The sequence below is a fragment of the Bombina bombina genome, chromosome 9, assembly GCF_027579735.1.
Source record: "Bombina bombina isolate aBomBom1 chromosome 9, aBomBom1.pri, whole genome shotgun sequence".
In the NCBI taxonomy this organism is placed as follows: Eukaryota; Metazoa; Chordata; class Amphibia; order Anura; family Bombinatoridae; genus Bombina; species Bombina bombina.
Genome location: NC_069507.1, coordinates 207,402,084 through 207,425,950, shown reverse-complemented (window position 1 = coordinate 207,425,950; position 23,867 = coordinate 207,402,084). Strand labels below are relative to the sequence as shown.

The window sequence follows — 23,867 nt, the reverse complement described above, 5'->3', positions numbered from 1 at the left end:
ATGCCCCAGTCATCTGCAAAATAAATTGGCCCTCGATGCCAGACAGACCATTTGTTTGGAGATTCGATGACTTCATGATGAATAACCAACTCATTAAAACCCAAATTGAGACTAAATTGTTGGAATATTTCCATAATAATGAAAACGGGGAGTTACCGGACCACGTCATCTGGGAGGCACACAAATGTGTGCTCAGAGGAGAGCTAATTCAACAGAAAGCTTACCATTCAAAACAGACTAGACTTAGGTACTCAGCACTCCTTAAACAAATTGGGGAGTTAGAGATCAGACACAAATCGACTCCCTCGGACCCCCTAATTACACAAGAACTAGCTCAGGCTAGAAAAGACATGCAGGATATTCATACTAGAGAACACCAGATTCTTGCATTAAAATTACAACAGAAATATTATGAGTTTGGCGATAAACCCGGAAAACTCCTAGCTAGAGCCTTAAAGAGGAAACAAACTAAATCTCACGTACATTCCATACTAAACCATCAGAGCCAACTTTGCTCAGACAGCCCGTCTATAGCCGAGGTACTTAGGTCATACTACCAGAACTTATACAACTTGCAAAAGGAGGAAACTCCCTCGCAAATCAACGACGGGATACCCTCAAAGCCCCCCATCGATTCTTACCTTGATTCATTGTCCCTCCCGGCTCTATCTACAGAAGAGAGAGAGAGCTTAGATACTGCCATATCAATAGAGGAAGTGACCAAGACTATAGAAAGCTTACCAGCAGGAAAATGCCCGGGCCCTGATGGGTTTAGTGTAAAATACTATAAAACTTTTAAAGAGGTGCTATCCCCTCGTCTAGCCTCTCTGTTCAATACCATAGGGAACACACAGGATTTCCCGCCATCAATGCTTCTTGCGCATGTTACCACCATACCGAAACCGGGAAAGCCAACAGATCGGCCCGAAAATTTCAGGCCAATTTCTCTCCTTAACGTGGATCTGAAGATATTTGCAAAAATTCTCTCGTCAAGATTGAATAAACTTTTACCACGATTAATATCACCGGACCAAGTGGGTTTTGTTCCTGGCAGAGAGGCCAGGGACAATACAATAAAGGCTACCCTATTGGTGAATCACGCGCAACTTAATAATATCCCATCGGTTCTTGTCTCAACAGATGCCGAAAAGGCTTTTGACAGGGTCAGCTGGGATTTCCTTAGAGCTGTCCTGTCAAAAATGAACTTTGGCCAAACCTTTATGCATAAAATCTTTTCTTTATACTCGGCACCAACTGCTCAGGTAAAAATCAACAATATCTTATCCGAACCATTTAGAATTTCGAATGGGACACGTCAAGGCTGCCCCTTGTCCCCCCTTTTGTTCGCCCTATCAATTGAAGTACTGGCGCAAAAAATCCGTGATAACCAGAAGATATCTGGGATTGAGATAGGGGGCCATGAACACAAGGTCTCGCTATACGCGGATGATATCCTCCTTTCGGTTGCTAACCCCTTGAATTCTATCCCGGAGCTTCTTCAAGAATTTGATGAATATGGTAGGGTATCTAACTTTCACCTAAACCACACTAAATCGGAAATCCTAAATATCAATCTGCCCCAGACGGAATTAAGCCGTTTGTCGGACATCTGTAAATTAAGGATCAAATCAAAAACGCTCAAATACCTGGGGATCAATTTAACCCCCAGGGTAGAGAGCCTATTTGAGGCTAATTATGTTCAATTATCCAAAGCAATAATAGGAGACCTATCATCTTGGAAAAACAAGAAAATCTCGTGGCTAGGCAGGATTGGGGTGGTAAAAATGAATATCCTCCCCAGGATTTTATACTTTCTTCAAACCCTTCCGATCCCATTTCCTGGCCAATACCTACTAAAACTGCAGGGACAACTAGAAGACTATATCTGGGGGGGCACCAGACCTAGGATCTCCAAAAACACTTTATACCTACCTAAGGAAAAGGGGGGTTTGGGCATACCAAACCTTTTAATATACAAAAAGGCTATTAACCTCCAACATCAGGTGGAGTGGTGTGCCAATTCTAAAGATAAAGTGTGGGTCCAGTTGGGACGGCATATTTTGGGAGCTCAAAATGCGGGCTCGTTAGGTTGGATTTCCAGTAAAAACAGACCCACAGCGGCCACACAATATCCATTCATGAGGGAGTTCTTCGCGGTGTGGGATAAATCCCTAGTGGAATTCCCACATATCTCTTCTAACCCTTCACCTCTCACCCCCTTTATACAAAACCCAGACATCCCATTCTCCAATATCCCACAAGCGGCTCTAGATAAAACACAAATAGACCAGACAATGTTCTACAGGCTAATTTCAAATAAAAAACTCAAAGGTCGGGAGGTTCTGTTAGAATCGGGCTTGGACATACCATGGTTCTTCCACAGGCAGCTACAACACTATCTGCTTACACACAAAAGAGCTGATAGCGTGTCAAGACAGCTGACCCTGCTGGAGTCTTTGTGCCTATTGTTACATACTCCTAAACACTTGATATCTATTATGTACAGGCTACTGATATCTCATAAGGATTCTCACATACCTACTTTTATTAGACAGTGGAACAACGACTTGGACTGTGCCCTCACAGACACAGACTGGCAAAAAATATTCCACAATCACACCAAGGCCTCAGTTTCGGCTAGAACGTTAGAATCCAACTACAAATTCATGTCCCGCTGGTACCTCACGCCAGTCAGGATCAAAAAAATATATAAGAAATCGGATGGTAGATGTTGGAGGGGCTGCGGGGAGGCTGGCTCTGTCCTTCATGTCTGGTGGTCTTGTGGACTTTTAGCTATGTTCTGGTCTGCAGTACTGGACATAATGGACTCTAAACTAAATATTACATTACACAGAGATCCTAGCTTACTACTGTTCCATAGACTGCCCAAACTTACAGAGAAACCTAAAAAACACTTACTATATATCATGTTAAATAGCGCGAAAGCTCTCATCCCTAAGAATTGGAAATCAAATAGAATCCCTCAGACTGCTGACTGGGAGGCTCAAGTGGATAAACACTTGTCATTAGAAAGATATAGATACCTGAGGGAGGACAGGGTTGAAGTTCATGAATATATGAAAGAACTTTGGAGACCGTCATCTAGATAAATTCTAGACTTCTCAATCACTCCTGCACCAATACATAGTTTAGCGTACTAAATCCTCCCCCCCTCCTTTTTTTTTTTTTTTTTTTCTCCTCCCCTCCTCCCCTTCCCTGTCCCAAGATGAAACCCCTTCCCTCTTTCCTATCCTTCTCTCTACCTTTTTCTGACCCCTTTCTTTTTTCGTATCTTCTTATCAGGACGAGCATCGTAATTTCTGATGCACGTCATACTCTAATTTGATAATGATGTTTGCCGTTTTCACTTAATTTAATCTTCTCATGACCATACATCTGTGTTGAGAGTCTTACTCAACAGATCCCTATAATACTTGTAATTTTTATAATGTGATACTGAATACTGAAACACGTTGTCATTTTCATTTGTGAATTGTATTTTGTTAACTTTCAATAAAGCTTTTTCAAAAAAAAAAAAAAAAAAAATCCTACAACCAGAGCTGGCAAGCATACAATCTGATATTTTAAAATTCATTAGGAGGAAGAAAACAGCTAGGATGTCACATAAATTAATGACGACTGATAGATCTCTGGGAGGCCTGGGAATCCCTAACTTACTTGATTATTACAGAACAGCTAGACTAGTCCAATACGTCCTAGTTCCAAGGTCAAAACGGGAAGCTATATGGATCAAACTAGAAGTGGAGACGGAGGGAATAGAATCTAATGATTCTAGATTATGGGATGAGATAACCCTAGTGAATAATAAAACTACAATTAGATCTTTAGTGACGGACACCTCTGCCCATATATGGGCTGAATGGGCTATGAGAAGGGGAATGTGGCCCCCTAAATCCACTCTGATGCCCATTAGATATCTACTGCCAAAGAAGTTCCGTAGAGATATAGACAAATGGGAACACTAAGGAATGGATCTGAATACGCTGGTTAGATGTTTTCATTCCCCTATGTACATACAGATGCACAATAGATATGATCTTTTGATAAGTGGTGACTCTCCTAATAGGTATTTTTGTTGAAAACATGTAAATCTAAACAGAGTTTCCGATATCCTGAAGGTTACTTATTTCTGTTGATGTTTTTGTTATTTGTTAATTTTTTTTTATATATTTATATGAGTATTTACTTGGTCCATGTGGACCCCCCTGGGAGGAATATATTTCTTCAGAAGGAACAGTCGCTCTATTCCAGATTGCTCCCTATGCTTACGATCAATCCATGGTAGGGAAGACCACTGTAGTCTTTAACCTACAAACATATTTTGAGACGGTGAATCAATAAGGCTGTTAAGAGTGGTCGAGGACTATAGCACTAGTAGATCCAGTTTATATTATTATGATTGGACATGATAATGCGATCTGTTGTCATTACATAGTTTTGTTAATCTTATATGAAAAGACTGTTGGAATAATATGTACTATGCAAAATTTCAATAAAAAACAGAATTTATGCTTACCTGATAAATTACTATAGGGTGCCGTGGTGACTGTAGTTAGAGAAAATAATTTATCAAACCTGATTAAAAAACCAGGGCGGGCCGTGGACCGGACACACCGTTGGAGAAAGTAATTTATCAGGTAAGCATAAATTCTGTTTTCTCCAACATTGGTGTGTCCGGTCCACGGCGTCATCCTTACTTGTGGGAACCAATACCAAAGCTTTAGGACACGGATGAAGGGAGGGAGCAAATCAGGTTACCTAAACAGAAGGCACCACGGCTTGCAAAACCTTTCTCCCAAAAATAGCCTCTGAAGAAGCAAAAGTATCAAATTTGTAAAATTTGGCAAAAGTGTGCAGGGAAGACCAAGTCGCTGCCTTACATATCTGATCAACAGAAGCCTCGTTCTTGAAGGCCCATGTGGAAGCCACAGCCCTAGTAGAGTGAGCTGTGATTCTTTCAGGAGGCTGCCGTCCGGCAGTCTCGTAAGCCAATCGGATGATGCTTTTAAGCCAAAAGGAAAGAGAGGTAGAAGTCGCTTTTTGACCTCTCCTTTTACCAGAATAGACGACAAACAGAGAAGATGTTTGTCTGAACTCTTTTGTAGCTTCTAAATAGAATTTTAGAGCACGGACTACATCTAAATTGTGTAACAAACGTTCCTTCTTTGAAACTGGATTCGGACACAAAGAAGGTACAACTATCTCCTGGTTAATATTTTTGTTGGAAACAACCTTTGGAAGAAAACCAGGCTTAGTACGCAAAACAACCTTATCTGAATGGAACACCAGATAGGGAGGAGTACACTGCAGAGCAGATAACTCAGAAACTCTTCTAGCAGAAGAAATAGCAACCAAAAACAAAACTTTCCAAGATAACAACTTAATATCTATGGAATGAAAAGGTTCAAACGGAACCCCTTGGAGAACTGAAAGAACTAGATTTAGACTCCAGGGAGGAGTCAAAGGTCTGTAAACAGGCTTGATCCTAACCAGAGCCTGAACAAATGCTTGAACATCTGGCACAGCTGCCAGTCGTTTGTGTAACAAGACAGATAAAGCAGAAATCTGTCCCTTTAGGGAACTCGCTGATAATCCCTTATCCAAACCTTCTTGTAGAAAGGAAAGGATCTTAGGAATTTTGATCTTATTCCATAAGAATCCCTTGGATTCACACCAGCAGATATATCTTTTCCATATTTTATGGTAAATTTTTCTAGTTACCGGTTTTCTGGCCTGAACCAAAGTATCTATCACGGAATCTGAAAACCCACGCTTTGATAGAATCAAGCATTCAATTTCCAAGTCGTCAGCTGGAGGGAGACTAGATTTGGATGTTCAAATGGACCCTGTACAAGAAGATCCTGTCTCAAAGGTAGCTTCCATGGTGGAACCGATGACATATTCACCAGGTCTGCATACCAAGTCCTGCGTGGCCACGCAGGAGCTATCAAGATCACTGAGGCCCTTTCCTGCTTGATCCTGGCTACCAGCCTGGGAATGAGAGGAAACGGTGGAAACACATAAGCTAGGTTGAAGGTCCAAGGCGCTACTAGTGCATCCACTAGAGTCGCCTTGGGATCCCTGGATCTGGACCCGTAGCAAGGAACCTTGAAGTTCTGATGAGACACCATCAGATCCATGTCTGGAATGCCCCATAATTGAGTTAACTGGGCAAAGATCTCCGGGTGGAGTTCCCACTCCCCCGGATGGAATGTCTGACGACTCAGATAATCCGCCTCCCAGTTTTCCACTCCTGGGATGTGGATCGCAGATAGGTGGCAGGAGTGATCCTCTGCCCATTTTATTATTTTGGTCACTTCTCTCATCGCCAGGGAACTCCTTGTTCCCCCCTGATGATTGATATAAGCAACAGTCGTCATGTTGTCTGATTGGAATCTTATGAATCTGGCCTTTGCTAGTTGAGGCCAAGCCCTGAGAGCATTGAATATCGCTCTCAGTTCCAGAATGTTTATCGGGAGAAGAGACTCTTCCCGAGACCATAGTTCCTGAGCTTTCAGGGATTCCCAGACCGCGCCCCAGCCCACTAGACTGGCGTCAGTCGTGACGATGACCCACTCTGGTCTGCGGAAGCTCATTCCCTGGGACAGGTGGTCCAGGGTTAGCCACCAACGGAGTGAGTCTCTGGTCTTCTGATCTACTTGAATCACTGGAGACAAGTCTGTATAGTCCCCATTCCACTGTTTCAGCATGCACAGTTGTAATGGTCTTAGATGAATTCGCACAAAAGGAACTATGTCCATTGCTGCAACCATCAATCCTACCACTTCCATGCACTGAGCTACGGAAGGACGTGGAATAGAATGAAGAACTTGACAAGCGTTTAGAAGTTTTGACTTTCTGACTTCTGTCAGGAAAATCCTCATTTCTAAAGAATCTATTATTGTTCCCAAGAAAGGAACTCTTGTCGACGGAGACAGGGAACTTTTTTCTATGTTCACCTTCCATCCGTGAGATCTGAGAAAGGCCAGAACGATGTCTGTGTGAGCCTTTGCCTTTGAAAGAGACGACGCTTGTATTAGAATGTCGTCCAAGTAAGGTACTACTGCAATGCCCCTTGGTCTTAGAACCGCTAGAAGGGACCCGAGTACCTTTGTGAAAATCCTTGGAGCAGTGGCTAACCCGAATGGGAGGGCCACAAACTGGTAATGTTTGTCCAGAAAGGCGAACCTTAGGAACTGATGATGATCCTTGTGGATAGGAATATGTAGATACGCATCCTTTAGATCCACGGTAGTCATAAATTGACCTTCCTGGATTGTAGGTAGAATCGTTCGAATGGTTTCCATTTTGAACGATGGTACTCGGAGAAATTTGTTTAGGATCTTTAAATCCAGAATTAGTCGGAAAGTTCCCTCTTTTTTGGGAACTACAAACAGATTTGAGTAAAATCCCATTCCTTGTTCCGCCGTTGGAACTGGGTGTATCACTCCCATTTTTAACAGGTCTTCTACACAATGTAAGAATGCCTGTCTCTTTATTTGGTTTGAGGATAAGTGAGACATGTGGAACCTTCCCCTTGGGGGTAGTTCCTTGAATTCCAGAAGATAACCCTGAGAAACTATTTCTAGTGCCCAGGGATCCTGAACATCTCTTGCCCAAGCCTGAGCAAAGAGAGAGAGTCTGCCCCCTACTAGATCCGGTCCCGGATCGGGGGCTACTCCTTCATGCTGTCTTGTTAGCAGCAGCAGGCTTCTTGGCCTGCTTACCCTTGTTCCAGCCTTGCATCGGTTTCCAGGCTGGTTTGGTTTGTGAAGCATTACCCTCTTGTTTAGAGGATGCGGATTTGGAGGCTGGTCCGTTCCTGAAATTGCGAAAGGAACGAAAATTAGACTTATTCTTGGCTTTGAAAGGCCTATCTTGTGGAAGGGCGTGGCCCTTTCCCCCAGTGATGTCTGAGATAATCTCTTTCAATTCTGGGTGCAACGGCAAAGAGAATGACTGGGGTGGGCGGAGCCTAGGAGGGACTATATGGACAGCTTTTGCTGGGCTCTTTGCCATATCCTGTTGGGGAGGAGATATTCCCACAAGTAAGTATGACGCCGTGGACCGGACACACCAATGTTGGAGAAATGATTTAAACATAAATATGATGGAATAGTATTAACAATGAGATGTATAGGTAATATAGTGTGTGTAATATTTCAAAATGTAACACTTAGGGAGGTTTATCTGAGACAGATTTACCCAAAAAAATGTTCTCCTTTAATTTATTCCCAATGATACATTTTAACTGTTGGAGTGTATTAAATTGACATTTGAAATAGCTGAGTTAGCCTGTGGTATCCCTACCTATACTCAAAGTTTCCATACCTAGGTATAGGCTATTGAGAAACTATGTAAACACAGTCAGCAGAAGAAATTACACTCCCAGGGGTCTATTTATTATTGTGTGGACGGACATGATACAATGTAAAGTATCATGTCCGCCACACATCGATAAATGCCGACAGCATACGCTGTCGGTATTTATCATTGCACCAGCAGTTCTTGTGAATTGCTAGTGAAATGCCGCCCCCTGCAGATTCACGGCCAATCGGCCACTAGCAGGGGGTGTGAATCAACCCAATTGTATTCGATCGGGTTGATTTCTGTCCGCCGCCTCAGAGCAGGCGGACAGGTCATGGAGCAGCGGTCTTTAGACCGCTGCTTCATAACTTATGTTTCTGGCGATCCTGAAGGCTCGCCGGAAACACGAGACATCAAGCTCCGTATGGAGCTTGATAAATTGACCCCACTGTGTGAGGTGGAAGAAATAAAGCTAAAAAAATGTTTATTTTTAATTGTTCTTTCTAAGCATTTTACAGAGACAGAGATAAGAATGGGAAGCATTTGAGTGATAAGATAATGAGATCTGATCGCACTACAAGCTTAGCTTATTTTGATTGGATGTGGTTTGAAAGAGCAAATCCAGTTATTTCATTTGCAGAAAAGGCATAAATGAGCAATTTCTCATACATTTTATATCCTGCAGCTGGTATAACAATTCATGGGGAACACAATAACAGGAAAACAATTTTACAGTGCACTGTCCCTTTAAGGACAGTAATGACTATGCAAGATTTATTAATAAATTGATCAAAAGTAGTATAAGATAACATATGCAAAAAAGCAAAAAGTTGAAGAAGAAAAAAAAACAACCAAATAATATAATGATAAAACTAGCAGCCACCTTTTCAGTATATATATATATATATATATATATATATATATATATATATATACTTCTGCGTCTTTAATGAAAATTATATATCTGCCGACAGCACTCTTTGATAATGAGTCTGATGATTATCAATATAGAACTATTCAGAACAATGAATACATACAGTATATACAGTAATTAAATATATTGTAGATAATTTATTAAGGATTACAATAATTATATATTGTTTATACAATTCAGTACATCAATAAATGCATTACAAAATAATCAAGGTCACTTGTTCTTTTTTATTCATTTATTTAATTTGTTGGAAATGTCATCAACAAAATGATTACATGCATTTTTATGTATTCATTGCATCTCAAATCAACCACTGACATTCACAGGGGTGATGCATTTCCTTTTAATCATATTTCATTAATATTAATTTAAAAAAGGTTATATTCACAAATGTACAGAATTTTGATTATTATTTTTTAAAGTGATTTATGAAAAAGTATAGTATTTGTTTCAGAGAGGTCCTTTTGTATTTCTATTTCATAATGCCTTATGACCATTGAATTCGCTTTAGCATCAAGATGTTGAAAAATGGTTATATATATCTGTACTAGTCCTAAAGTCCGTTCACACGGGCCATTTTTTCCAGTACAGCGGTCCCACCCCTTGCACTCTCTCCCTCCCCCTCTCTTTTGCTCTCTCTCTCTCCCCCTCTCTTTTGCTCTCTCTCTTTCCCCCTCTCTTTTGCTCTCTCTCTCCCCCTCTCTTTTGAGCTCTCTCTCTCTCCCCCTCTCTTTTGAGCTCTCTCTCTCTTCCCCTCTCTTTTGAGCTCTCTCTCTCTCCCCCTCTCTTTTGAGCTCTCTCTCCCCCTCTCTTTTGCGCTCTCTCTCTCTCCCCCTCTCTTTTGAGCTCTCTCTCCCCCTCTCTTTTGCGCTCTCTCTCTCTCTCCCCCTTCTCTTTTGCGCTCTCTCTCCCCCCTCTCTTTTGCGCTCTCCCCCCTCTCTTTTGCGCTCTCTCTCCCCCCCATCTCTTTTGTGCTCTCTCCCCCCTCTCCTCTCTCCCCCCTCTCCTCTCTCCCCTCCTCTCTCTCTCTCCCCTCCTCTCTCTCCCCTCCTCTCTCTCCCCTTCTCTCTCTCTCCCCTCCTCTCTCTCTCTCTCCCCCTCTTTTCTTTCCCCCCTCTTCTCTCTCTCTCTCTCCCCCTCTCCTCTCTCCCCCCTCTTCTCTCTCTCCCCCTCTCCTCTCTCTCTCCCTTTCTTTCTCTCCCCTCCTCTCTGTCTCTCAGTCTACCCTCTCTATCTCGCGACCGCACCCGGCCACGCCCCTTCAAGCCTGACCACGCCCCTTTACGGCCATTCACGTCTGGTCATGCCCCCTTCCCATCGGCCACGCCCACTTCTGCCGCAGATGAGATCAGCTAGGGAGTAGGACTCAAAGGCCAGGTGTGTTTGTCCTTGTGCTGTCTCTACTGCGCATGACAGCTTCGGACAAACACACTTGGCCTTTTATATAATAGGATAGTGTATTAGTTACCATTTATTTTAAGTCCTCTCACTTTCATGCATCTATAAATATTTTGTACTCTGTAATATCTAAACATATATTTGATTCATTTATTCAGTGTGTAAGTTCCTTTTAGTTGGGAGGAGTGATATTCGTGTTGTAACATTTACACAGTAAAAACCTATGGCATACTTTAATTTTTAGGTGTTTGATCAATTTGTAAAGACACGGATTAAGGAAGAGTACAAAGAAAAGAGGACAAAACTGATGCTTGCCAAAGAAGAATTTAAAAAACTTCTAGAAGAATCTAAAGTCTCCCCAAGGTATAACATACAATAGACACTTTTTGGTATAATTGTGTGCCTTCTTTTTCTAAATAAATTGTTCCCTCTCAATTTGCAAAGTTTTTATGGTTCCATTTTAAATATTTTTAAAACAATTTTGAAAGGAAACAACAGCATTGGGAAAACAGAAATTCGTTCAGTTTGGCTGTTTCCAACTTGGCACAGTTGGATCATTCAGTAATTGCCCTATATTTGTTTCTTTGTATATACGGTAGCTATAATTATAGTTTCAAATTATGAATATAATCTAGCCAAAGTCCCTGGAAAGACAAAACATTAAGTTTCACATTTACTAAGTTATGCTGTGTCAAAATGCACCTGAAGGTTCATGAACTGCAATGTGCCAACTTGGCTCTTAGTCTAACACTGCTTAGTAAAAATGGACCAAATAACTTTTTGTAACACATTAATGGCATCTGTTTTTTGCTTTACTGCTACTAAAGCTTTGCCAGTTCAACAACCACGTTGTGTTCTAATTTGAATAAAATGTTATAGTAAAATGCAGGCACTATTTCTTTGGTTACTATGTGGTTAAGTATGTCTGCTTTTTTGTTCCTGTATTTGTTTTCATACAAATCTGAATGGATGTTCTGACGGAATAATTTTGTTAAAAAGTTTAGTCACAAAGTTATTTAAAACTGTTGAGATACTCACAGCATATTGGTTAAAAAATGTTAAAAAAAACGTAATCATCTTAAAAATGTATTTCTACAGAAACTTATAACCAAAATGCAACACATGACAATAGAGGACTGCAGTTAATGTGCTATTGCTAAATCATACCTTGTGCTTTATTAATAACTTTACATTAATAAGGATTTGTGCATGCAGAGATTTCTCATAGGATCTCAGCAATTTTTCAGTGACAATTTTTATTATAAATATGGCATCTCTATGGACTATTGCTGGCTGTTACAAACAATCAGACCTTCAGGAGGTCTTAGGAAATTAATATAATCTCACAGCAATAAAAACCATTCCAACACATTTGTAGACCTATGTAGTCTCCACATGGCCAGGAAACCAGATGTGGACTCATTGCCCAACTTGCTGAGAGATATGACTGCACCTCATTGATGAGGCCCACACAAGCCAATAATAATTATCTGGGGTTTTCATGTATCTAAGTAAGGAATGGGTGGAGTAGCTTTTTTTGCAGCTGAACTATGTATTTTAGGCAGGACCAAAGTGTTATACTGCAGGACCAAAGTGTTATACTGCAGGACCAAAGTGTTATACTGCAGAAATTCCTCTCTCCTGTGGGTGAGGGTATGACTAGCCATAAAAACGCTACCATGGTTTTGAGTGTTTCCTTTTTTTTGTAAGCTTTGTATAATTGTTTTAACAAAATATAAAGTGCTAGAATACAAGTCACTTGCTAATGGTAGCATAGGATGTGATAACCAGTATCACTGGACCATGCTAACATTAGAGTGCAACATGATATTACAACTTCAGGGTAAATCACATTTATTAGAGAATGGTTAGCGCTGCCGACATTGCTCTAACGCAACCTATACTTTCAATGAATATTGCTGCCATGCTATATAGTGCTAATACTACACGTTGAAAGTTATAGGTTGAATTTGAACCAGGGGCATATTTTGGCCTAGGCAAACAAGGCACTTGCATAGACAGGAGATTTTGGGGACACAGCACTTTTTGAGTCTCACTGAACACACTGCACTACACACACACTACACTACACACACACACACTATGCTGCACTACATAAGCTCGCTAGATCCACCATAGACACACACACTCCCCATATATACACACACACACACTTGAGCATGAACATTTACTTGAAAATGCCATGAAAAAATGCACGTTTCACCCTCAGCAAAAAATATGATGGCCAAAAAAGGCCCAAAACCTAAGGGAGGCAGCAAAATTTGAAGTGCCTAGGGCAACACTTTAAAGAACCTCTTGCAGCGATGGACAGCATTTTTAAAAATATATGTATATGAATATATACATATTTATGTATGTGTTAATTTGTGTATATACATATATTAACACATAAATATATATGTATATAAGCATATACATATATATTTACATTGCGATCTATGAGAACACATAGTTCCCATAGACCGCAATGTAAAGGGCCTTTTCAATGCCGTTTTTTTTTCTAACACCCACCCCACCCCACCCCACTCCCACCAAATTTAAAGCCCCAAAACCGCTTAGTGCAGTTTTTATAAAAAAAAACTAAAATACACTCTATTTTAAGGGCATTTAGGGCACTTTTAGAAAAATTAACCAGAGATCTATCTATGGTTAATTTTTGGAGTGCTAATTGTTACCACAAGGTCAAGGTAGCAATAATCAGCCACTTGTAATGGCTAGTTAATTATTGCGCTCCTGCAAATGGGCAAATTTGCCATTTGCGGGAATGCAATAATTTAGCTACTGCACTTGTAATCTAGCCTATATATATATATATATATATATATATATATATATATATATATATATATTTGCAAATGGTGTAGAAGCACTCCAGCTATAAGTAGCTTGTTAAGCTCACCTTGCCCCGGGTACACTTCAATAATACATAAAGGCAACAGCAAAGGAAGTCAGTCAAAGGGTCTTGCATGAAATACACATAGTATTTATTGTGGGTATCACCCCGTATTCAAAAACATCATAACGGTAAACAATATACTCACCCCTTTTAACACCCCTGCACAGCACACAATTAGTGCGGCGCTCACTCCGGCACCTGGAAGTCGACTGCCGTCAAGTGACGCAACGTCATGCGCGTAGGCATAGCAAACGGACGCTCTCAGCTGTGAGCGCCGTGTGTAAGGTTAAAAACATAGTCAAACATAGTGACTGAAACAATACACAAATAGCCAAGGATATGCCGCCTTTCAAACAGTTATTCGATGCATACAGTGGATAATGAGAGGAGATGTTATAAAACGAGAGGATGCTTAATGTACTATAACCAAACGAATGGTCTTTACGTTAATAATTGTAACACTAACCAGCATATGACATACCAACCAAGCTAGCGATTATGGTGAGGGTAGAGAATACCTCATAATAGCTGCAAGCAATGGGGCAATATACATAAACCCTACCCACAGTAATACCCTATATATCTAACTAAATATCTGCACCTTAGAAAAACATCCACAGATATACGTGCATAGTTAAAGTCCATCAGCATAAACAGGATAATGTCACAAAACATGAGCAGTGCATAATGCACAAAGCCATCAGTATGTTACAATTCCCTTACAGACAGCAGTGCCAGTCAAGGTGGACATTCAGACCCCTAGGGGTCATAGTCCCTAGGTTGAAAATCCATTGTGATCCCCTTTGTAAGAGAATTTTGGCCCTATCACCCCCCCTAGCCACTGAGGGGATGTGGTCAATAATAATGTACTTGAGATCTGTCACTCTGTGTCCAGCCTCAGTGAAGTGCCAAGCCACCGGCTGTTCTGATGTTCCTTTATCTAATGCTGAACGTATTGCAGACCGGTGGTTGGCCATTCTGGTCCTCAGGTCGTCCACCGTCTTCCCTACGTAAAACATTCCACACACACAGTGCAGCAGGTAGACAATGTACTTTGTGTTACAGGTTACTCTATGTCTGATTTTAAAATTATAATTTTTTTTTTTTTTAGTATGGATGACTGAAGAAACTGCCAGTTGTCAGGCCCCCGCAGGTCGTGCATCCCAGACACCAAAAACACCCTGCTTTAGTATTTAGCCAGGTGTCGCTACTGTAACATCCTCTGGGGTCTGTTTTAATCAGATGGTCTCTCAGAGAGGTCGCTCTGTGATACCCAATTCTGGGTGGCAGCATAGATTTGAAGGGTAAGTCATTATCAGAAGCTAGCAGTCCCCAATTTTTCTTCAGGGTATCCGCAATCCCCTCTTTACCCTTGGTATTTGTGGTGGTGAATGCAAGTTTATCTTCCAAAGCTCTATTCCTGGAGCCATATAAAAGTTATTTTTGTGTCGTGTTCACCACAACTTCATTACTGGTCATCAGAATTTTCTGATTATAACCTCTCTGTCTGAATTTCTTCACCATATCAGTCAATTGTGATTCCCTAAGTTCCCCTATAGAGTTGTTCCTGGACACCCTCTTAAAATGGGACACTGGAAGTGCCTTCTTGAGGCTAGGTGGATAGCAACTGGTGGCATGCAAGATGGAGTTCTTGTCTGTTGGTTTGCTGTAGAGGGTAGTGTTCAAAACCTCTCCACAATTGAAAATTCTTAGGTCTAGAAAGTCTATTGTGTCCTTGTCATACAATAACTTAAACTTGACAGTAGGATGCACCTTATTCAGTTCCTCAAACCAATCAAGCAGTTCCTCCTCTGTACCTCTCCATAGGAGGAACAAGTCATCAACGTACCGCTTGAAAAGTTGTATCCTGTGATCTTTAAACAGTTGAGTACCCTCATTCATGAATTCCACCATAAACAGGTTGGCATATGATGGGGTCATATTAGACCCCATCGCCGTACCTGCAACCTGTAAGTAAAAAGATCTTTCAAAGCGGAAGTAATTGAGCTCCAAGCATAACCTCAGTATTTAACATACGGCATCAGCAGGAGGCCCCACACATGGGTATTTAAGTAATTGTCTCCTTGTGGCTGCTATTGCCTCTTGGGGTGGGAATGACCGTGTATAGGCTGGTCACATCCAGTGTGACCAGCCACGCATTCTCAGTTAAAGGAGGTAAATCCAAGACAAGTTTTAACATGGATGCTGAATCCAACAGGAAAGAAGGTATATTGCGGACAATTGGTTGGAGTATGTAATCTATGTACGCCGCTATTGGTTGCAGCAGGGAGCCAACAGCTGACACAATTGGTCTCCCAGGGGGGGCATCCAAGCTCTTAAGCACCTTCAGCAGCATGTAGAGAACAGGGGAACTTCATAGTCATGTATTCACTCGTGCAGGGGTATTAAAGGGGATGAGTATATTGTTTACCATTATGCTATTTTTGAAAATGGGGTGATACCCGAAACGTCAAAATAAATACTATGTGTATTTCATGCAAGACCCTGTGAGTGACTTTCTTTGCTGTTGCCTTTATGTATTATTGAAGTGCACCCGGGGCAAGCTGAGCTTAACAAGCTACTTATAGCTGGAGTGCTTCTACACCATTTGCAAATATCTATCTAACCATAGGAGCACCCGCATCTGCAATCCAGCATACCTCTGCTAACTATTACGGTAGCTAGTAGCATTTTATTAACATACGCTGTATGTTAATAGTGACATGGAGTAACATATAGAACTTGGAGAGGATATCACAGACAAAATCAAAGGAGCAGAAGAATTTTTCTTCACCGAGGAAGATGCCTCAAGAATAAGGTAAACCTCTTTGCCATTGAGTTCACCAATTGAACAAGACTCCCGGTTTTATGCCAAATTAGCAAAATTAAAGAAAAAAAGAAAAGGATCTTATACTGCATGCAACATATCTGTGAGAATATCACAGAAAATTGTTTATCCCTCGGGGCTTTAGGATCAGGAATACTCCTGCCATAGGCCGAAACAATCCAGCATTCTGCTTAAAGTGGTGTAATATTATGAATAAATGTTCCCTTGACCAAATTTTACTGATTATTGAAGAAGTCACGAGACTTCTTGATGTTAACAGGAAAGAAACCAAGGTCTATGAAGATCAATATCTACATAGGTTGGAGGCAGATAAAGAACAGAACTGGCTGAAAAAAATGTAGGAAGAAGTGGACAAGTATGAGAACGAATTGATACCATTTAAGAATCGCAAGGTGGAAGATGTGACACAGGATTACAAAAACAAAAGTGTCTACCGGTGGCAGTTGAGCCCAGAGGAGAGAACACAGTACCGATTAAACAGACCTTGGAGGCAAAGATACAATCATATTAGACCACTTGGGACTATGGACAGCTCAGGCAACAGCTCAGGCTCTGACAATACCATCAGACCGATGACAATGGAGACTGACAATCAACCAGGAATGCAGACACGTTAAAAAAAACTAAGGAGGCAGAGGATGCATACCCAAAGGGGGGAGGCGCAGGCTGCACACCATGACCACCCAGGAGGGGCAGAGCCAGGAGGAACTGATTATTAACCTAAGCAGCCACATACTTACAGATGAAGAAAGGAGTGTCCGGAATAAGGGCCTCTCATTTGTCCCTACTTCCCTACCTGACAACTTTGACCTGTACGTGGCTGTACAAAGATTCTCTTGAACCCTGAGACTTAAGGAACATTTTGGCACTACTAGTGGTGATGACACGGGCACAAGGTGAAAAGGAAAAAGCACCTATGACCCCAGTAGCCAAAATGCATCACTTAAGACATTCTCTAGACTCCTATGGCAGGAGTGTGAGGAAAATTGTACTAAACGAAAGGAGTACAGACATAACTTAACCAATAAAGAAAGAAGAGCACTTAAGACAGTACAAGAGGACAACACCATCGTCCTGAGGGAGGTGGACAAAGGTGGTGCAGTGGTCTTACAGGACTATACTGATTACAAAAAAGAAGTGATGCAGCAATTGGAGGACAAGGACACCTATTGTTTAATGCGTGGTGATCCAAGCAAACAATTCAAAACGGCGTTGGATGAAATGATATAATTGTTACTCAAGAACAACTTCATACCTGTATGAATACATGACTGTGAAGTCCACCAGGACACCTGTTCTCTACATGCTGCCGAAGGTGCATAAGAGCTTGGATTCCCCCCTGGGAGACCAATTGTGTCAACTGTTGACTCCCTGCTGCAACCAATAGCGACGTACATAGATTACATACTCCAACCAATTGTCCGCAATATACCTTCTTTCCTGTTGGATTCAGCATCCATGTTAAAACTTGTCTTGGATTTACCTCCTTTAACTGAGAATGCGTGGCTGGTCACACTGGATGTGACCAGCCTATACACGGTCATTCCCCACCAAGAGGGAATAGCGGCCACAAGGAGACAATTACTTAAATACCCATGTGTGGGGCCACCTGCTGATGCCGTATGTGAAATGCTGAGGTTATGCTTGGAGCTCAATTACTTCCGCTTTGAAAGATCTTTTTACTTACAGGTTGCAGGTATGGCGATGGGGTCTAATATGGCCCCATCATATGCCAACCTGTTTATGGCGGAATTCGAGAATGAGGGTACTCAACTGCTTGAAGAACACAGGATACAACTTTTCAAGCTGTACATTGATGACTTGTTCCTCCTATGGACAGGTACAGAGGAGGAACTGCTTGATTGGTTTGAGGAACTGAATAAGGTGCATCCTACTATCAAGCTTAAGTTATTATATGACAAGGACACAATAGACTTTCTAGACCTAAGAATTTTCAAGTGTGGAGAGGTTTTGAACACTACCCTCTACAGCAAACCAACAGACAAGAACTCCATCTTGCATGCCACCAGTTGCCACCCACCTAGCCTCAAGAAGGCACTTACAGTGTCCCAATTTAAGAGGGTGGCCAGGAACAACTCTATAGGGGAACTTAGGGAATTGCAATTGACTGATATGGTGATGAAATTCAGACAGAGAGGTTATAATCAGAAAATACTATTGACCAGTAAGGAAGTTGTGTTGGACACAACACAAAAAGAACTTTTATATGGCTCCAAGACTAGAGCTTTGGAAGATAAACTTACATTCACTACAACATATACCAAGGGTAAAGAGGGGATTGTGAATACCCTGAAGAAAAATTGGGGACTGCTAGCTTCTGATAGTGACTTACCCTTCAAATCTATGCTGCCACCCAGAATTGGGTATCACAGAGCGACCTCTCTGAGAGACCATCTGATTAAAACAGACCCCAGAGGATGTTACAGTAGCGACACCTGGCTAAAAAACTAAAGCAGGGTGTTTTCGGGGTCGGGGATGCACCACCTGCGGGGGCCTGACAACTGGCAGTTTCTTCAGTCATCCATACTCAAAAATTTTTTTTAAAATCAGACATAGAGTAACTTGTACCACAAAGTACATTGTCTACCTGCTGCACAGTGTATGGAATGTTTTACATAGTGAAGACGGTGGACGACCTGAAGACCAGAATGGCCAACCACCGGTCTGCAATACATTCAGCATTAGATAAAGGAATGTCGGAACAGCCGGTGGCTCGGCACTTCACTGAGGCTGGACACAGAGTGACAAATCTCAAGTACATTATTATTGACCACATCCCCCCACTGGCTAGGTGGGGTGATAGGGCCAAAATTCTCTTACAAAGGGGATCACAATGGATTTTCAACCTAGGGATGACCCCTAGGGGTTTGAATGTCCACCTTGACTGGCACTGCTGTCTGTAAGGGAATTATAACATACTGATGGCTTTGTGCATTATGCACTGCTCATGTTTTCTGACATTATCCTGTTTATGCTGATGGACTATGCACGTATACCTATGGATGCCGATGGACTATGCACGTATACCTGTGGATGTTTTTCTAAGGTGCAGATATTTAGTTAGATATGTAGGGTATTTCTGTGGGTAGGGCTTTTGTATATTGCCCCATTGCTTGCAGCTATTATGAGGTATTCTCTACCCTCACCATAATTGCTAGCTTGGTTGGTATGTCATATGCTGGTTAGTGTTACAATTATTAACGTAAAGACCACTCATTTAGTTATAGTACATTAAGCATCCTCTCGTTTTATAACATCTCCTCTCATTATCCACTGTATGCCTCTAATAACTGTGTGATAGGTGGCATATCCTTGGCTATTTGTGTATTGCTCCAGTCACTATGTTTGACTATGTTAACCTTACACATGGCACTCACAGCTGAGCGTCCGGTTGCTATGCCTACGCGCGTGACGTTGCATCACGTGAAGGCGGTTGACTTCCATGTGCCGGAGTGAGCGCCACACTAATTGTTTGCTGTGCAGAGGTATTAAAGGGGGTGAGTATATTGTTTACCATTATGATGTTTTTGAAAACGGGGTGATACCCGAAACGTCAAAATAAATACTATGTGTACTTCATGCAAGACCCTGTGAGTGACTTCCTTTGCTGTTGGCTATATATCTATATCGCACATCCATTTTCAAAAGCACAACATATTTTTAAACTGCCGCAAACAACATCAAGAGACAACTATTCTTTTTAAATAAAATTGGGATCTTAGTAACACAATATGGCCATATTTTGCTTAGCCAGTCACCACTTACAAGGTGCCCCAATATAGACGGGTCCTAACCCTATATTCCTTTGCCACAGTGGGATTAATCATTCCTGCTTTTACTCTTCATAATAGAATGAGACTCCCTGGCTTAATATTTTCAACTCTATTACACTGTCATGAGCACACCTGAGCTTGGGTGGGGTGCTTTAACCAATGGGAGATGGTCAGTCTCCCTGATTATGTTTTAATACAAATAAAAAATTTGGTTTAGCACACCTTACAAAAAGTTTATATACACATCTTTGGGAGTGCTGCCAATATGATCCAGTAATTACACAAACAAAAAGGTATTGGCGCACATCCATTTTCAAAAGCACAACATATTTTTCAAACTGCTGCAAAAAATTGCAAAAATTGATCCTAACCCTATTTTCCTTTGCCACAGTGGGCTGAATCATTCCTGCTTTTACTCTTCATAATAGAATGAGACTCCTTGGCTTAATATTCACAACTCTATTACACTGTCATATATATATATATATATTAGTGGATGTTAAGTATTTCTAACGTACCTTCGACTTTAGCGCCATTGATTTAACACAATGTTGGGTTAGTGCACAAGCGAAAACTAATAAAGCTTTTTGCAGCGCATCCTAGAGACGTCTATGAGTAGAGAGAGTTAGCGTAGTTGCGATATCTATAGTACTAAACTTAGCGGGCCTGAGTCTTTTTTACTTTCAATTTGTAACAAAAGAGCTAACCAGACCGAATCATTTTTTTTAACTTGAGTGCAGTTAGCGTTCAAGCATAAATAAAAAATTAGCTTGCCACTTGTATTCCAGGCCAATGTAAGGTAAGTTTTAGTAATTGCAATGTAATTGTATAATTATAGCTGAATATGTTTCTCTAGTACTCATAAGCTCAACTTACAAAGAGCTGCATCATTTCCTTTTCCTAGTACATTCAATAATTACATTTAGACATACTGCATTTGTGGTAGTGATGCATAAAGTTTAACATATTTTCTACTGCTTTGAGCATATTCAAACTGGGGAGTTTAAAATTGTGGCATGTTTAGTTTTTAAATATAGAAATTAAAGCCTATCTAGTTATTTTACCCGTAGTTTACCCATGCTTTTTATTCTTTAAAAGAAATTTGGGTGAATGATGCACAGCTAATAAGAAAACATAAGACCAAAACCATTACTTTTCATGGGAGCACACTCGTGTCTGACCTTTGTTAACATGACTAACATCACTTCATTCTTTCTTTGTCCATCATGGAAATGAGAAACTGGAAGTGCTATTAACCCTAAGCCTTCTAGTAAAATAATTTGTGGAGGTCAGCCAAGACTGAATAAATTAAGGGCTATATTATGAATGGAGTGCTATTTAACATTCCAGCTAACACGTTGCCATCGCATGATGGTGATTTTTTCTCGCACCAGGTTGCGCTCGTATTATGAGTTGAAAGTAAAAAAACTTAGATTTAGAATATTGCGACAGCTGTAAAATATGCTCCCATAGACTTCAATGGAGCATGAAAATTGCAACAACAAAAAACTAACACCCATACTCGCTAAACCCAACATGAATTATTAATATTTCACATTTCAATATTTTTCACATACAGAACAATGTCCTTTTTATTGTAAATACATCCTATATTATAAAAGACAAGAGTTTGTCTGAAGCCGTCATGCGCAGTTCAGACAAACTCTTGCAGCTGATCGCACGCGCACCCGCCCGACAGCAGCGCGAGGACCGGGCAGCACAGCTGATCGCGTGCGCAGGGGAGAACCGGGCAGCACAGCTGATCGCGCGCGCAGGGGAGAACCGGGCAGCACAGCTGATCGCGCGCGCAGGGGAGAACCGGGCAGCACAGCTGATCGCGCGCGTAGGGGAGAACCGGGCAGCACAGGAGAGAGAGAGAGAGAGAGAGAGAATTAAATATAACACAACACGGCCCGTGTGAACGGGCTTTAGGACTAGTATTTCTATATATGTCTACATGTACCTATACCTGTATATCTTTTCCTATAGATATATATAGAGTTAGATATGTATTTTAAATAATGGGTCAGGTTACAAGTGGAACACTATCATTAGTGTGAGGAGCATAAATGCAAACCTGAGATCATGATGTTCTTTACACTCAAATCCATATTACAAGTGGTGCATTGTTAACATTACCGTAAATTTGTTTGCCCAACCTTGCGCTAATTTACGCTCCAGCAACAGAAACAGATGCACTAAACTATACTATGAACTCCAATATCACCCCCCCAAATCGCAAACTACCTCTTTACCCCATTAACCCCTAAACAGCCACACCCCACATCCCAAACAAAACCTCTACACTATAAACCCCTAAACCGCCACCCCCATCGCAAAGACCTGACTACACTATTTACCCCTAAATAGCAACCCCCCACATCGCAAAGATTTCACTATACTATTAACCCCTAAACCACCAGCCTCCCAATCCAAAGTAACCCACTACACTATTAACCCCTACCTAACCCAAAATAGAATAATTTTACTTTTAAAAAAAAAACTAACTACCTTTAAAAAAATAACAACTTACCTAAGAAAAATCTAATCTTACCTTTAAAAAAAAAAAAAAAAACACAGATTACAAAAATAAAAAATCCCTGCCATAACAAAAAAACCTACATAGCGATGGGGGGGCTGGTGGTTTAGGGTTTAATAGTGTAGTGAAGTTGTACGATGTGGGGGCTGGGGGTTTAGGGGTTAATTGTGTAGTGAAGTTGTGTGATGTGGGGGTGTGGTGGTTTAGGAGTTAATAGTGTAGTGGGGACTTTGCGGTGGGCTATGTGGCAGTTTAGTTTTTTTTCCAGAAGGGGCTTATGGCAATTCGGGTTAGCGAGCGAGTAGGGTGTTAGGTTTTTTTTTCCACTTTTTTTCCCATTAACTTCTATTGGGAAATAGGTTATTGCACGCGTAATAGTGTACGTTCTGCTTTTGCGCTCGTCGGGTTAGTGCTGGAGCGATAACTTTTTACTTTAAAATCATAATACCAGCGCAACCTAATGAGCCCAAAATGTTTACTTCTAGCGCAGTTACCACTCTAGTGAAAGCGCTAATTAGTGCTCTACTTGTAATCTAGCCCAATTTTTTTTATCAGACAATATGAGTTTAAATGTACTGTTAAATGAATTTTTGATGTGCTTAGTTCAACTTTTTTCTGTCGCGTAACAGTTAACCAGAGCTCTTAATTTGCACTAACCTGGTGGCTTAAATTCAATTGCGCTTAACCCCTTAATGACCACAATGTACCCTATATGTCACTGGTCGTTAAGGGTTTTTTCAGGACATAATAGCACAAGTCTAGCAAGAACACGCTATTAATGCCCTCCCTCCAGCAGGCTTTGTGGAATAGAGCAGTCTCAACGCTGGTGGCAAAACCGCGCTATAAAACAATCACGTCCCAAAAAAAGGCCAGCGACATACAGGGTACGTCGCTGGTCCTTAAGGGGTTAAGCGACTATGTTTACTTTGAACTCGTAATATAAGCACTATTTCTGTTGCATGCAAAAAAAAATATAGAAATACCCTATTCCACTTGCATGCTATAGTTAGTGTAATCACTCGTAATCTAACCCTAAGTAGGCTTAAATTTATAAATTGCAAAAATAAAGCATGAATATGTTTGGCACTGCATCCAACACTTTTATGTCC

At 41.1% G+C, this 23,867-nt stretch overlaps 1 protein-coding gene across 1 annotated transcript in view; it reads left to right on the top strand.

The window, feature by feature from the left end:
* The window catches only part of TCERG1L (transcription elongation regulator 1 like), a 381,274-nt gene that overhangs the window by 348,754 nt on the left and 8,653 nt on the right, over positions 1–23,867 (top strand). The window contains exon 12 of the mRNA XM_053691741.1: positions 10,905–11,023. Within this exon, the coding sequence (XP_053547716.1) occupies positions 10,905–11,023 (119 nt within the window). The remainder of the gene's footprint in view (positions 1–10,904; positions 11,024–23,867) is intronic.